Source organism: Amphibalanus amphitrite, unplaced genomic scaffold (assembly GCF_019059575.1).
Source record: "Amphibalanus amphitrite isolate SeventyFive unplaced genomic scaffold, NRLGWU_Aamphi_draft 001220F_arrow, whole genome shotgun sequence".
Taxonomy (NCBI): domain Eukaryota; kingdom Metazoa; phylum Arthropoda; class Thecostraca; order Balanomorpha; family Balanidae; genus Amphibalanus; species Amphibalanus amphitrite.
Genome location: NW_024882714.1, coordinates 116,950 through 133,277, shown reverse-complemented (window position 1 = coordinate 133,277; position 16,328 = coordinate 116,950). Strand labels below are relative to the sequence as shown.

The 16,328-nt window shown below is 46.1% G+C and overlaps 1 protein-coding gene across 1 annotated transcript in view; it reads left to right on the top strand.

The window, feature by feature from the left end:
• The window catches only part of LOC122371239 (inactive phospholipase C-like protein 1), a 71,882-nt gene that overhangs the window by 15,451 nt on the left and 40,103 nt on the right, over positions 1-16,328 (top strand). The window contains exons 3-4 of the mRNA XM_043347410.1: positions 878-1,072; positions 8,660-8,829. Coding sequence (XP_043203345.1) covers positions 878-1,072; positions 8,660-8,829 — 365 coding nt within the window. The remainder of the gene's footprint in view (positions 1-877; positions 1,073-8,659; positions 8,830-16,328) is intronic.

Below are 16,328 nucleotides of genomic sequence, written 5' to 3'. Positions count from 1 at the left end.
TTTTTCAGTGGGCCTGCTTCATCTCTCTGCATCTCTCTTCTATTCGACGTCCGTCTATTCTTCGCTCTCACTTCTCCCAGCTCTGCTTCTCCCTCCGGTGTCCTCTCCTCTCTTTCTCCGGATATGACTTCGTGCGCCGGGCCCGGGTCGATGTTGACTGACTGCTGAGGGAGGGGGGCAGGGGGCAGGGGCATTGATCGGGCCTCGGAACATGCTTATCAAAGGATCGCATTGGCCCGCCGAGAAGGCATATAGGCCGGTCGGCGGTCACATAGATCGTATATCGCCCGCGGCGCCGGCCGGGTCACCCGCGGCGCGGTGCAGAGGCTGCCGCCGCTGCCGGCAAATGGTGGCCGCTAATGAAAGGCACCACCTGGCGGGCTGCTGTGCCCGCCGCGCTCTCCTCGACACCGACGTAGTTATATAATTTGTTACCACCGCATACTTATACATATTTGTTATTTTTTTTGGTACCTCGATATCATTTTTTTTCCAAAAGTTGTTTTCCGTTTAAGAAAATGAATGTGCCTATAGTCATTTGTCAAACTTTCAAGGTCAATGCTTTTAAAGACACGAAAATGTTTTTGATGCATCAGCATTCATGAATTTTGTAAGACCGCTGGTAGGCACTGAACGTTTGACTGGACTGGCCACGGTCGGACTGATACGAAACGGTCTCATGGCCCCCTTCAGCCAAAACGAAGCAACTCCCCACCAACTACTGTCAGACTGTTACCACCCTGTGACCGGTCAGAGAGACCAATACCCCTGCCCGACCGACTGCTATCCGGTCTGTGCCGATCGCCCTCCGCCCGTCTCCAGCCAGGCAGACCAGCTCTGTGTGATGAGGTGTAACGCCGCTCCCCGTCCGTTCCAGTGCCCATCGACTCCATCAAGGAGATTCGGACCGGAAAGAACACCCCCATCTTTCGCAACAAGGAGTTCAGCGGCGCCTATTGCGAGGAATGTGCCTTCTCAATCATATACGGCGAGGAGTTCGAGTCCCTAGACCTTGTGGCTCCGTGTCCGGATGAGGCCAACATATGGATCACAGGACTGAACGCCCTCATAGGTGAGTGGAGCGGCTCATTGCGGCTGCATGACCACGAGGCGGCAGCCGTGGGAGGGATGACCGTGTAAAGATTATATTCCTTTCGATGGAAGTGTGGTATGTCGTACATGTTGTCATGTTGTGAGTAGCATGTGGTGTTTTTGCCTATCGCTGCTATATACGGGAAGAAATGTGAGATGGTATAGTAACACTTGGAGTCCAAGGATCCCTGTCAGTCGTCAATGCTTTTTCGAGCGCATGTTACACAGGCTCTATGCGCTTCACGGATAGTTTTTTTTTCTTCTGTGCACTTCTTTGCGTATGATATATACCTGTTTTACCTTGTTTTCAGTCCTTCGCTAACCGTTCCATTTGTTTCTGGAGTCGGTTATTGAAGTGCTTCAGAACATGGCAGTTCGAATATTTTCGAAACTAAGTGAGCCTTATTGGATAAGCCTTGAAGGGTTTCAAATCTGTGAAGTGGAATAGGCTTCTGGTCCAGCGTTCAACGCTTGGTTTTCCGGGTACAACATTGGACATGACATGACCTTCAGTCGTGAGCATCCCTTTCCTGCTCGATTCTTCGCCTTCGCTTTGCTTTATGTCGGTCAGTTCCGTTGACAATGGACTCTTACATCGTACTGCATCCGCCATTCCATCTTTTCCATTCTTTCAATCATCATTTATATTCTTCCAATCACTTATCACCAATCGAACCTAATTTTCCCTAGCGACTTCATACACTTTCCAGCGAACACAGCTAGTGAAGTGAACCCAGTTTTGTTTTACCATGTCCGTCGGCTCCGGACCGATCTCATTCGTTGCCGACTGGACTACCACGCTGTCGCTCAGCGCGCGAGCGGGGCGGGCAGCAGTCGCCACCCAGGTGCCGGCTGCGTCGCCGCCGATGATGGAGCCGTCGCAAACGACGCTCGTGCCCGGCACCGGTGCCAATCGGTGTGTCGAAGGGGACGGCCAAACGGATGGCCTGGCGATGGCACGTGGGTGGGTGGACCACAATGGAGCGGCGCTCCTCCGGGCGGAATAGAGGACTGTGGCGTCAGACACGCAACAGGAACAGAGTGTGGAGTTGTAAGGATATTGGTGGTACTGGTTACTAAAGGGACGGAGGAAAAGCGTTTTGATTATTTATATTTTTGAACGTAGGAAAAGCGTTTTGATTATTTCTTTTTGCCGACGCCTTGGTGCATACCAGCGTGAATAATGCACGAAGGAATGTCGATATCGAAGAATAGAATATGCTGGTTCGCGCTGAATGTGACCGCTAAGCGTTTGAAAATGACCCAGCGACCGTACATCGCCCTACATTTCGTCGACCTCGATGAATATGCATTTCAGTGTAAGTGCAAGTGCATGGAATTCAACGAGGCAGACACTGCAAGGTCGTTTAAGATGGTTTCAAACATATGTAGTTAGGAATTCAAATGACCTTTTCCTCGATAATTAATTGGAAACGCAATAAAAAGCAAATATTATATTGTTTGACAAATTTTCGAACAACAGTTAATTCTCAAGCCACATGTAACAATTGACAACGAAGTTTTATAACTCAAAAACGTTTTAATAAAACTTCGGTTATAAAACTTCGTTGTCAATTGTTCCATGTGGCTTGAGAATTAACTGTTGTCCGAAAATTTGCCAAACAATATAATATTTGCTTTTTATGGCATTTCCAATTAATTATCGAGGAAAAGGTCATTTGAAATCCTAGCTAGTTACATATATCAAAATGTTCCTCGCTAGAGCACTGCATACTATTTCTTCATAGTTTCAAACATATATGATTATGTGCAAGGAGCATGGATCACCCTTGCATGGCTGTTCTCACTAGAAAGGATTGCTTTGGCGCCCGCACTTTTATTTTTACGAATGGAATATTTTCATTCCCGATTCGTTAGAGAAAATAATGTGAAACGCACGACGAATTCACTTACACGGAAGCAGTGCAGACTGCACATTGTATGTTCTTTACATGTGCTTTTGTTACATTTATTTAGCATGTATATTTTTATGGGGACCAGTAGCGCGACAGTCATCTCTCATCCTACGATAAGCGAAGGGTAACATGCCGTGGCCGCGTCCCCCCCCCCCCGCTCCATGGGGCCTTCATTGACGGCTGATCGGATGGTCCAGACAGGCCGTGATTGGTCTGCTGATGGCTGCCGTTCCCAGCTAACGGCTCGGGATGGTCCCGACAGCCGCGGGCCGCGCTGAGACGCTTGGGGATCACCCGGGCAGGGCCGAATATACGGGGACCGCGCGCCGGGCCAACCGCCGGCAGGGCGGAGTGTGAGCGCTGAGCAGTCATGGCGCCTGATGACGCCACGGACATCTGCCTGATGACAGCGGACGTCTGCCTGATGGCGTTCAGCCGCCGGAGACGGAGCCGCTGATGACGCCGCCGAACGGGGTGGCGACATCGCCCGGGGGAGCTCTCGGGAACTCGCTCCCGAGACGGGACGGAAATGGCTGCTCCGTCCGTTGACGAGTGATGGTTGGTGGCACTGGCGTGTGGCTGCCATGTAGCCACGGCTAATGAGGGGATCAGCGCAACGAGAATAGATCGGCTCTACTGGAATTATACCCAGCGACGTCTGGACGGATCGCTGGTATTTGCTAGGAACTTTCGGCGACTTAGGTTATGTAGTGTGGTTGAAAGGATTTAGGCTCACGCAAGGCTTTGTCAGCCTCACTTACGAAGAACTGCTCACGTTTGAGTATGTTTTTGGTAATCCAGCCCGGAGGATTCTCTGTGTCTAATTGATCTCATCAAGTAGGATTTTTCAAGGGAATATTTAGCTTGACATCTGAACTACCTATTTTCTGGACTATTTCGATCTAACAAAAACTTACGATTTGTTTCTACAGGGTGTCTCAAAAGTTCGTTTACACATTTCCAATGTCAATAAAGCATATAAGAACCGGCCAAAAATCTAAGGTTTTGGTGTCCGTGTGTACACTAGACAAATATGCATGCTTTGACAACTGATTCGGAAGGTTGGAAACCAAACCCTTTGCTGTATCTCCAAAAATATTTGCCCATACCGATTTTCGTCACTCCGTCAGCTGCCGGAGGCTGATAAAAGGTTACCAGCTTTCAAGCTCTTGTAGGGGAATCCCCCGCAGTTTCTGCGTCGGATTTAGGTTTGACGAGCTCCCCGGCAACATCCGCTTCTCCCTGAAAGCCGATAGCTTGCATCGACACCATCCGTGAGTATTTTGTAGGTCTTCTCTGGCGCTAACTCCTTCATGAATGACTGGCGCCGACCTCCCAAGCACCATTTTCCTTTTAAAAACAACCCCATTCCTGAACAAATGGGAAGTGCCAGGGGCAAATTTTTCGCAGCATATCGTAGCAAAATGTGTCGGCCATCTGTTTCTTAGACACATTTTGCAAAATTTGCAAATCCCGAACGCTCGTCATTCCCAATGCCAAGACCTTCGCTGGGTTCCGGAGTGTTTTCCTCAGGAGAGGTTCTGCTTTGTAAACGGCCAAAACCTGTCCATCGTGCGGTTTTGTCCGGATTTTGTGTGTAAAAGAAAGCTATTTGCTCCAGATCTGCCTCTTGAAACTTCGTTAGATAAAACTTTACATTAATTGACACTTTTGGAGGGTCACTTGTCCTCGGCATTGACGATTTTCGCATTATTTTCCCTCAAAATTTAGCGTTATAGATATTATAAACAATTTTAAATGATAGGTATTTTGTCTTTATTTTATGATGACCTGCAATTTTTGAAACTGGGTAACCTCTGTCTGTGAGCTTCTAGTCAGTTTTCAATAGTTAGGACTGCATTTTCAGCTGCTTTCCGGAGCACGAGTCTGCTGCGGTACAAGGGTCGTTCAAAGCGCTGTTAGTCTCGCATGGTTTTGTCCTTCAAAAATTTTAGCCACCGTTTTTATTAGATGACCATCATGTTGTACTCATCCTCGCCGACACTCTGCCATGTTTCATTTCCGACCTAACCATTCCCATTACTCGTGAAGCAGAGAGTTTCTCAGCCGACCCGAGTATGCGACCTCCATTTTCATGCCTGATCCATGGTCAGAGGTGAACCCTTTTTGTGAGCTCATGAAGGGTCGAATGCGCTTGAAAACAATGAAGCTGCTTGAGGAAGGTTGTTACCAATGCCCATGCAAAATTTCGACTGTTAATTTCATGTTGATTCAGAATTATTGACAAAAAAGCATGGCTGGTACCTGTAAGCGAACTTTTGAGACACCCTGTATGAATGATATTGTTAATTAGATTCATACCATTAGTTGCACATCTTTTCATAACCCTTTGTTACCTTATCTGCATCGGCATGTCATACCTATACCTACGCAATGTTATACGGTGACAGGTGACAAGGCGGAAAAAATAGACAAAGCTTTTAAAATCCTGTCTGAAAATTAATTAGTTCGCACACTGTTGTCACATACTAATTTCATGCTTACTACTGTCAGGCCTATGCGTCTATTTATATGATAATTTACTGCTGGTGTGCGTGTCTAATTTGACCCAGCCGCCTGAATAACAAATGACATTGCGTGCTAATGGGTCACATAACGCGGCTCGCCCTCAAAGTGAATACCGGCTGATTAATCCAGCACGCACGGTTTCATTCGCATCGGGCCCATCGGGATTTATTTTGACCGCCCAGTGACCTTTCCGCGAGCCAAGTTTAGTGAGCGGTCGTTTAGTGGCACGGCCGCAGCGCCGGTCGCTCACCACCGGTTCTGTATTGATCTCACCTCTGGCGGCGCCCATCGCTCGTCCGAGCCGTGCAGCATGGTCCACTTGGAACGTGACGAAATCCTGCGCCCCGCCTCCTCGCCGCCCGTTACCGCCGGCGCGGCGTCGCCAAATCCCGCAAATGGCCCGCCAGCACGTGTTTTAGCCGGCGCGCGTGGGTGGTGGGACCGATACCGACCGTCGTCACCAGGGGATAGGGGTCCTGTTTGCTGGGTCCGGTCGTTTAGGAGCTTTACCGAAGCCGGCTGGTGTTGATGCCGTCCATGGGAAACACTGGGCTGACCTTTCTGGTGCGGGTCATGCCAATGCAGTGGAGCTAAAAATAAACGTTAGATATAGATCAGCATGGGTGGCATTGAGTTGAAGCCTTTAACGAAACATTATCGCGTTTATTTGTAGCAGGAACTTCACACAAAAACCATTTCTGGACAGTTATTATTACCTAAAGTGTCGCTCAGTTGTAGCCAATAATAATTTCAGTGCTAGTCTCTGGCAATGCACAACGATAAGCCTTAAAGTACATACAGCCTTAAAGTATAAAGTATATAGTGTAGATACAATAAGGTGCTGCTTCGGCATGACTCTGTAGCATCTTATCTACAGAGGACAGACAGGTGATTGAAAAGAGCGTTCTACCTAAAGTCTAAACTCTTGCCTTACAGAAGTCCACTGCTCGAAATGTTCTTACTCACGTCGGCCATCAGGCATTTCGTTAATGAACTGGGTGCCTCATTACTTTATTCGCCTTATGAGTGCAATATATAATATATGCTTCTCGTTTTAATTTGCGCCTATTTCCCGAATCCATTGCTGCTTATTTTGTCTGTTTTTTGTAAATGAGTTTTTCGTTACTACAGGGTGTTTCACTAAAAGTGTCAAAAAGTAAAAGGTCATAATGCACATAATAACAATGTTTTCTACGGAAATTTGCATACCATTTCATCCGCAATTGTTGGACATTTGAATATATAAAAACGATGGCACCGTCACTCAAACCTATTCCACATATCCGCCCCTTCTTTTGATGCACCGTTTCGGCACGTGTCCGGAGGTGCCTCACAGCCCGTTTTCATCTTCAGCGTCCAGACTGTCGGCAAAGCCTTGAATGGTGCTCTTCAGCTCCCGAAGTGATGTGACTTGAGTCTTCCTCAGCTCTGCGAGAGCTACTGACCAAAACCAGAAGTAAAACGGTGACAGATCGGGGCTTTGCGCTGGCCAGAGGCGGGCGGCGAGGCAGCTGATTTTTCGGTGCAGGAACTTCTAATCCAGCCAGTTCCCATGGTGGTTACAGCCATTATAGTGGCTGTTTTTGATAACTTGTAAGGCCTTGGCTATTTCTGATGTTGAAATTAGCTTCTTGTTATCTTCAAAGACCCTCAAAAAGACCCTGACCTTTTCAACAGTTTCCGCCGAGAGGTGGGGGACCCCGTCTTTTTTGGACTGCGACCGGTATCGAAGGAACCCTTTTAAACCTCTCAAGAAGCCCTTTGAACCTTTTATAATCTGGAACGTAGCGAGGTGAGAGAATAAAACGTTTCCTGAAAAGTCGGCATACGGTTTCAATGTTTCTGATGGCATCAAAGGTAAGTGTAATTCACCCCTCCTGTTGCGGTGTAAATAACCTGTTCTTGTTCTGCATAAGGAAAAAAAACGACTATTAACTTTGGCCTCCTGCCCTCGCTCCGTATGAGTGTAAAATATATCTTAAATGGACAAAGCATAAATGTCCAAAAATTTGCAACCAAGCCACGTGCGCAACCACGTGATTTGCATATTTTATATAACTTTAATAGGCATTTACTTTTTGACACTTTTAGTGAAACACCCTGTACAAACCTTCAAAAGTTATTGCATCCTTTTACTGAATAAACAGGAGATGCAGCAACGCATACATAAGATGAAAGTATACATTTTCGCTTGAAAGAAAGAGGTGATGCGAGATGCGTTTACATTGCTTGGACCGGCGAGTTTTGCCTTGAGCCAGACTGCGCCGCCGTACGCCGATGTCTTGCGGTACAGTCTATATCCCAGTCACCTGGCCTGAAATCACAGCGCTCTTGCCGCGATGCGTGGGCTAGGTCCGGCTTTGGCTCAGATGTTTCTTTGATGTTTTTGTGGTGCATGCTGGGTGATATCACTGTTTGCTGTTTTTATTCCTGAGAGTGGTCTAGCTTTGTTGGAGCTGTCATAACCAGGTCTAAAAAGACATTCAAAGACTCGCCGGCTGTCCCTGAACTATTGCACTAATATGTTTGACCGACATGCCACCAAAGTTTTAATTTGTCTCGCTTATAGAATTTAACGAGAACTGGCCCCCCGACAGGCAAAACTGGTGTAAGATTGTGTAAATGGCGACTTTTATTTCATTCGGAAGAATTATGTTAGGTGTCTGGTTAGAACATGAATGAGCATAATCCATCTAATACAAAAGTTGGTTTTTAATTAAGACTTCCATTTAAACCGGCAGTTGATTACGCTGATAAGCACTTATTATGCATGCATTAATGCTGAGATGTCTGGCCTGCCTACCAAACTTACTGAGGAACTCAAGTTACATTGCTTTATTTAATCTGAAACTTTCTTATCACGCATTGAAATACTACACGGACAAACATCACACGTAAAGCACGCTACCAAGTCAACATTCTTCGGGACATGTCCATCGCTTGTAACTGCTCTGTTCCTAGCAGCCCTGTCCCTCAGCCCACGCTCTGACTGACTTTCGACCCTGACTCTCAGCCCGTTTACTGTCTGACACTGTTGACCCTGTCTCTCAGCCCGCGCTCTGATTAACCGTCGGCCCCGCGTCTCACCCCTGTTCTAACTACCGTCCCCGTCCTGGCCACAGCTCCCGACGGTATGGACGAGAAGGCAGCCGTGCGGGAGCGCTGGCTGGCAGAGATGTTCGCCCGAGCTGCCGGAGACGACCTGGCCCTGCTGGACGAACGTGCTGCCATCGAGCTGATGCGACGACTCAACTCCCAGATCACCACCGGGCGCATCAAACAAAAACTGGCGGTGAGTGGGGGATTCACGGGGAGCATCAAACAAAAACTGGCGGTGAGTGGGGGATTCACGGGCGGGGCATCAAACAAAAACTTTAACTTGTATGCAGGATTCACGGGCGGAGTGTGCATCAAAATGTTAAAGGGAACATGGACTTCATCCTATCAGCATTGGATGGGCTGAGAACTACCGATGGAGCAGGGGGGTTCGCTCCCGTGCCTTCAGCATTACGAAAAATGGCAACAGCCCGTGAGCAGCATCAGCGCTCACGCACATGTTCAAGGAAAACGACATGTAATGGACTGCTAACGACGGCCCTCTCCACCAATCAGCGCTCGGCATCTCGAGCGCTGATTGGCTGGTAGCAAACGCGTCATATGTGGGTCTCATTTTTTGCGATCAGTGAACGCGTTATTTAATACACAGTGGCCTATGGAGAATGGCACGCGGAACTGAAGGTCAGTGTTTTATTGCTTCGTGCATGCGAATGGGGATATTTGAGTGGCATTTGACACCATTTTCGAAATCTACAGTGAATTTCTGATCGACTCATGTATATATTTTTATGAATTTGACAGTATTAGTGCTACATAGTCGGTGTTTTATGTTGGTGTTGTTTCTCTCGACCTTTGTCTTGGACTCTTATTCTATCTTTTCTCGAAAATGCTTGCCATAACCAGGTCTTAACTGTATCTGTATAAAGGGAATATGTGTTGAATATGAGGAGAAGGTAGTAATGACCATTCTGCCTATCAAACTGCCAGAAGGTGTGCTTGTAAGGTGATTGAAACTGCAGTACGGTTGCAGATTGAGATGTGGGTTTGACATTAGCATTGTTGTTGTAACCCCACTTGCTCTAATAAAATGGCAACATGGGGTTATGTACCCACTATTGCACAGCCTGGTATCAAGATGGTTGATATGTGGAGGATAATGAAAGCATAAAAACTTTTCTTTAGTGAATAGGAGCGTTGCGTCTTGTGACTTATGTCAAGTCATTTTAAATGAAATGATTGTGATTGTAACTTTTACTTCAATTAATATTATTGCTAGTTTTGACCTTTTTAATCATCAAGTTTTATGTGTACCAATTTCATATGCCTGTGTAATGTCTGTGCGGCTTTGTGCAGTGAGCGTGTCTTGAAACAAACCAATTTATTTTGTACCTTTTTTTACTTCAACAAATGTATGTCAAAGGACAAAAATGTCATGTCTATTATCATCGACACTACTACAGCTAACTTTGCCTATATTCCTATCTTTCAGAGGCATTCATCTGCTTTCCAGTGCAGTACCTAGGAGGCTGCAACTGAAACTCGCACAAAGGCAACCAAGTGTCACTTCATCAGCCTACAGTAACAGCCCATCTGTAATCAAGATATGGGTGAAGTGACATAGAAGAACAACCAGTAAACATGAAAAGATTTATTTTGTTTTGAACCATTTCTTAGCATAACTGAACAGCAAAGTGCACACTTACTGCTTTTATGTTTGCCCTGTGTGCACTGTGCAGTTTTGAATTATTTTAACTATGAAATGTTTTTTGCTAACTACTCTCTTTACATAAGCTTCCTTTGTCATGCCTGTGTAGTGTGTAATTTTGAGTTTACATGCATGATGTAGGCATGTTAGCATGTATTTCCCTTGGCTTCATAAAACTACTTCCAAGCATTTGTTATGGACATTGGTGCTACCTATATATGATGCTTCAGATGTGTCCAGTAGTTGATCAAGGGAGAAGAGTAATAGGACAGCTGATAGGCTGATAGCTATTACCAAAAATATGTGCTTGTCTGCACTTCGGGCTGTTCCATCATATGCAACCTCTATTTACTTTCTTGCGTTAGAAACACCCCATCTTTTGTTTCTTTCCTGTGCGCCCATTGTTTCCGTGGTGCTATAAACGTCAAGTTTGAAGTTGGTATCCAAGTGAGCAAAATTTGCATTATTTCAGGCCGTCTTGAATCATTCGTCTTGAATTATATCCCTAACTGACATCCTGTTATTTGTCCTGCAATGTCTGTGCCTGTGTCCGCCCTTACCTCCGGCTCCAGCCTCCAACCAGGCCTGCTGAGCTCTGTCGCCGGCGCGGTGTGTCGCAACGTGCTGTTTCTCCACTCCACCCGACAGCTGCTAGGAATCATCCTGTGCCATGCGCCATGCGACACAGCAATTGTAAGCTGCAGGTCACATTCGGACTGATTGGCTCCGCATATATCATCCGGCCGAGTGCTAGTCGATATCAGGGACGTGGGTCGGACTGTTGTGGCGGCGTGCACTGTGTTGGTTGAAGTTTATTTCTGTTAGTGAAAAGCATTAATACATAACCGTGGCCGCAGCCCAATGTTATTGTGGATTTCAGAGGGAGTGACCAGTCAGGAGGGCCCCATGTGGGTATAGATCCAGTGTCCAGTGGGATTGGCTAATATTTCCGGCGATTGATAAACGCTTCTATGATAGTAAACCTATTGAGTTATGAGGGGAGGTCACGTGAGGGACCTGACCTTACTAAACTCTTGTGAAAACACGACACATACGAACGGTAAGAAACCGACAGCTCTTCTTTCTGCCAAGTGTCATCTTTCTGTGAAGGATTTCTTGGCACTGTGTGTCCAGAAATTGCGTTGCTTTTGGACTGTGTAGAGGCTCACGAGCGATAACATAGGTCAACAACCTGACGTACCTTAAATATGCGACTTATACCAGAAGATCCAGCTTGATCAAAAGATTGTACATGTCAAATTTCAGCTCTTTAGCTCAAAAGAATTTTGAGTTATCGTAAAAACCGTCAGTGTGGCGCCGTATCGCCTCCCCGCGCGGTCGGAAGGTAAAAGTTCGCCGGCTTTAACTAAACAAATAGTTGTCGTATCGCAAATTCATTGACGGCGTTCGAAGCGTCGTTCAATTTACTTTCGAAACATATCCTAACATTAACATTTATCTGCCTAGCGCAATCTCCAACAAGCAAAAGTTCCGTGCATGCATCCTCATACAGTGTTAGCGGCCGCCGGCCGCCGGCCGCTGACCCACATTCGCGTCATCAGGGAATGCCGCAACTAATTTATTGTTTCCAACTTTTTTCCCGGAGCGTTCTACCTGGTTTATATAGCCTTGCGATGGAGGTACCGAGCATTGAATAGCCTAATCATGGATGATATAACACTGGATTGGTGTCTCGTGGAAATTACCATTGGGATCCGCGACATTGGGATCAGGCCTGCCATCTAGCGAGAGAATTATCGTAAGTTAGGAGCAAGCCGAGTGAATGCCATCTCTCAGCATTATGACACACGTGGGTGTGGTGTGTTAGTTGGCTGGAAGTGCATATTCCCACGAGTTGGAGGTAATCTTGCTGGACCTGAGACGACAAAAAATGTCTTAAATGCTTGAAAGCCAAAAACGTCAAGCAGCCTTTAGGTAATAACGAAAATAAAATGCGTAAGACGGTGTGTATTGAAACGCCCAGTCCCATCGGCTTGTACGACCTTTTATATGGTCATTTACTCACAGTGGTACAGCAGTTTGACAATATGTCATACATATTTGGTAGGCTTAGGTATTCCTTCTTCTCCGAATTTCGTCCGATTTTCTTCATCTTAGTTAATGTTACGGCACGTGTCACGTGCCAACTTAGGGGTGTCGAAATTGTTCCACATAAAGTAATTCCGCAATGGCTGGGCCCATTACAGTAAAACTTCGTCAATAGTTAGGCACCCAGTGGCCAATGCATTTCCATGTGTCACTATGGGGGTGCTACTGCACGGGGTGCCGCTTCCATATCTCAAGAACGGCTAGGCGGATAACACTCAAACTTGCAGGCGCGGATACAAGGGGGGGCCATGGGGGCCATGGCCCCCCTTGGCCGATTTTTTTTCAAAAATAAAATAAAAAGTTAAAAAGTTAAAAAGCTGAAAAGGGGCCTCCTGAAAGTAAAGTGGCCGAAATCCGATGAGTTTTTTTTAACCTACCCATTTAGTTATTTCTTAGAAGACTAGCTGAGAAGACTTCTTTGTTAGAAGATTGGTAAAGCTTTTCATAACTTGGAGGTCTCTTATACTCACAGAGATGACCACTTTTACAGGGCCTCCTAACCTGCACAGAGGGCCTCCAAGCCTGCACAGATGTTGAGATGTTGCCTGAACAGCTAGATAAGCTCAATAGACGCAGTTTTTTTTTGGGGGGGGGCCAACAAGTGGGAAGATGGGGCCTCCAACAGGTGGGATTATGGGGGGCCTCCTGGTTTCTAATGGCCCCTCCCTTGGAGATTTTCTGGATCCGCCCCTGCAAACTTGGTACACAAATGTCACATCGATGCTCGCACTCATTGATCAGTGCTTACATTGGTGCAGTGCAGAGTCATTAGGAAAACGATGAAATGAGATGCGTGGTGTTTATGCCTTTCTGTTCCAGCAGCTGATTGATCCGCAACAGGAGATCCCTGTTTGTGAGGGCTTCGTCTCCCTTTTCCACTCCTTGTTTAAAATAACATTAACAATGTACGAAGAAGATCACACATCAAAGTTGTTTAGGCGGCTATCTTGGGCCAGGGCTGCGGAGTTGTAGTCAGAGCCAGCGGTTCTGTTCCGACTCGGAGTCGGTTGCTTTTAAAAGCTGTAGTCGGAGTATGAGTCAAATGTCACCGAAAAGTCATCGACTCCACAGACTTACCGGGGCTGCAGAGTCGGAGTCAGAGTCGGAGTCTGTGTGAATCGACAGTTCTGCCCGGAGGAGTCGGAGTCGATATTTGGATACCGGAATCGGAGTTGGAGCACTGAAATTTAATCGACTACGCAGCACTGGTTGGGTCCTTTTCATAGAGCGTCTTGAAGGACATATTGAGCGGCAATGACGTTAGCAATTCCGTTTAACTTTTTCATAAGACTTATAGATACATAGTACTTACGTTCGTTTTGTTCTTTGATCGGACAATTTGTTTGATTTAGGCTAAGTAAAGACTCGTGTGAAAATTAGCGAAAACGACACGTGCTGGCGAAGTCTCCAATAACTCCCTGTTTCACGATTTAATGAGGAAATAACGTGAAACTGCTTATCTTATTACTGACCCTGCACATAAATCTATTAATTTCTTCGCTTTTACTGACATATAAAGACATAACCTTTTGAAAAATTGCACAACAAGCCTGCTACTACACCACACTCCCCTACAGGGTGGGGCAGCATATTCGGGAATGCTTTTTGGGCTCTAATCATGAGTAGGCATGACATTATTTTGATAAATTATAGCATGGCAATGAAACGCCCAAAAGTTGTGCATCATCTAACATGACTACATCCATGAGCATGCAACCTCCTGGAAAAGAGCAGCAAAATAGTTCGACGGTGCTCCAAGTGCTTTGCGCGCGCCCATAGACACTAATGTTAAACGAGTAAAACAAGAACATTTTGTTGAAACCCCTGCAATTCCACGTAAAGGTTGCTGGACAGGTCAACGTGTTATCACGGACAATAAGGATTGTGTGGGAATACTTAGGACAAAAGGTTAACGTAATCGTCGTAAAATAACTCTTAGCAGAGGACATACAGATGACTCACTTGAATATAAGGAAGACGCTCTTGAGCATATTAAAAAGAAACAATGTTCAAAACTTCAGCGACCAAAAATCTCACCACCGACTGGAATACGACAAAAAAGAATGGCAAGCCATATAGGGGATTGTATCGAGAATATTCCAGCGGTCATGCAAAGTAAACATCCTGTTGGGGTGATGGACCTATGGGTGGTCTTCAAGGGAGGTGCACGTGGTGCACCCTACTTCATCGAGCCCAGATAAAATGAGCACCTCTGGTAAATACATCCGCACTGTGGCAGACTCATGTGGAGCCGTCGGAACAGAGGATCACTGACGGTCCAGATCACGTCTTACGAGGACTCTGTCCGTGCTGGTACTGCAGTGAGGACGTCATGTTATTGTGTAGGGCACCTCCACCTGAGATGAACCAAAAACTTCTGGTCCTTCAACTCCGCCGATTTAAATCCGACCAAATTCTTTACATGGAGCGTTTTTTGGTAGAAGGTTAATGAACAACTTATCATCAGTAAAGACGGTCTTCAGTGCAAGGTACGATGCTGATGGGCGATCATGGACAAGCAGGAGGTTGCACGTGCATGCGCGTGCTTTTGGACCCGCCTTGAGAAGGTCATCGACGCCGAGGGCGGTCACATAGGATGAGAGATAGGTAAAAGGTGACCAATTGATGGGATGTTGCTAAAATAGTGCTTGGAGCTGTATTTTTAAATTCATGACCAAATAATCCCGTTTGATATTTATTCCCGATTATGCTGCCCCACCCTGTATGTCACAATGCTAATCAGCGGCGTTCACTCGGCTTGCTCCTAACTTACGACAATTCTCCCGCTAGATGGCAGGCCTGAGCTCAATGTCGCCAAAAACTGCGAAGACACCAATCCATTATTATCTCATCCATGGCCTAATGTTAAGTGGAAATACATGTTCAGTCGCCTAACCATAAAGCGGCATTTTTCAACAAGCGTTTTATATAACGTCAGCATGATAGCTTTGTAAGCCTGATGATTATCGGCGATATCGCTTATTTTTCTTCATATGGTGCTGACAGAACCTAGCATTATAAAAAGTGCGGATGTGATCAAGTTTTTGCAGAGTGGCGCACTCATCTGCACTCTTACTGTGTATACGAACGGACGAGGTCAATTAGGGTCACGGGAGCAGGCGGCGGCTGATGCATTTTGCAGTCATTGCGGGAATAAGTATTGGAAAACGGAGGCTGCAAAACTACGCTCCTGTATTGTGACCGAATCGATAATGGTATTTTATTGCGGCACACTCTCACCTAGTGACAGAATGCATGTCGTGAATGCGTTCCATTGACTTATTTTAAACAATTCGTTGCCGTCACTCTTCATACAACCCCGTGACTCTAATTCATAAGTATTGTACCGATATAATGCTCGGAAAATGGACGTCTTGTTTGCATGTGCCGTGAATGGCAACTGGCGTGTCTTTCTGTAGTATGGGCGCCTTGGCCACTGTTGACAGAACAGTGCAGTGCCCTTTGGTCGTTCGTTTCCCTATAAACCGCCCTGTAAATGCGCTCAGCTGGACGGAATGGCTCGAGTTGGTCCAAACATAGACGCCGGCAGTGTGAGTTCGTCTGGAGTCAGCCCTGTACCTTTGTCGTCCAACTTGTGGTGGGCTCGGTCGTGGCCTTACGTTCATATAATCTTCCAAATATTTAAGATGTCGTGTATTACTGTCTACTTAGCATGCCATGGAGAATTATGCAATGTGCGCGTCATTGATAAAAAGTAGCTCATGAATCAAGACAAGCGGAAAGTATAGATTTACACAGAGTTGTTGATCATGGAAAATGTGCATATTTTGAACGAAAATATTCACATAAATCCTCATGGGTCCCATTCAGTAACCTTATACAGTGTCAGTTGATAAACGGCTTTTTCGAGCAAACAAAATGCGCTATTTCTTCTTGAAATAGCAATACGCTCTATCGGG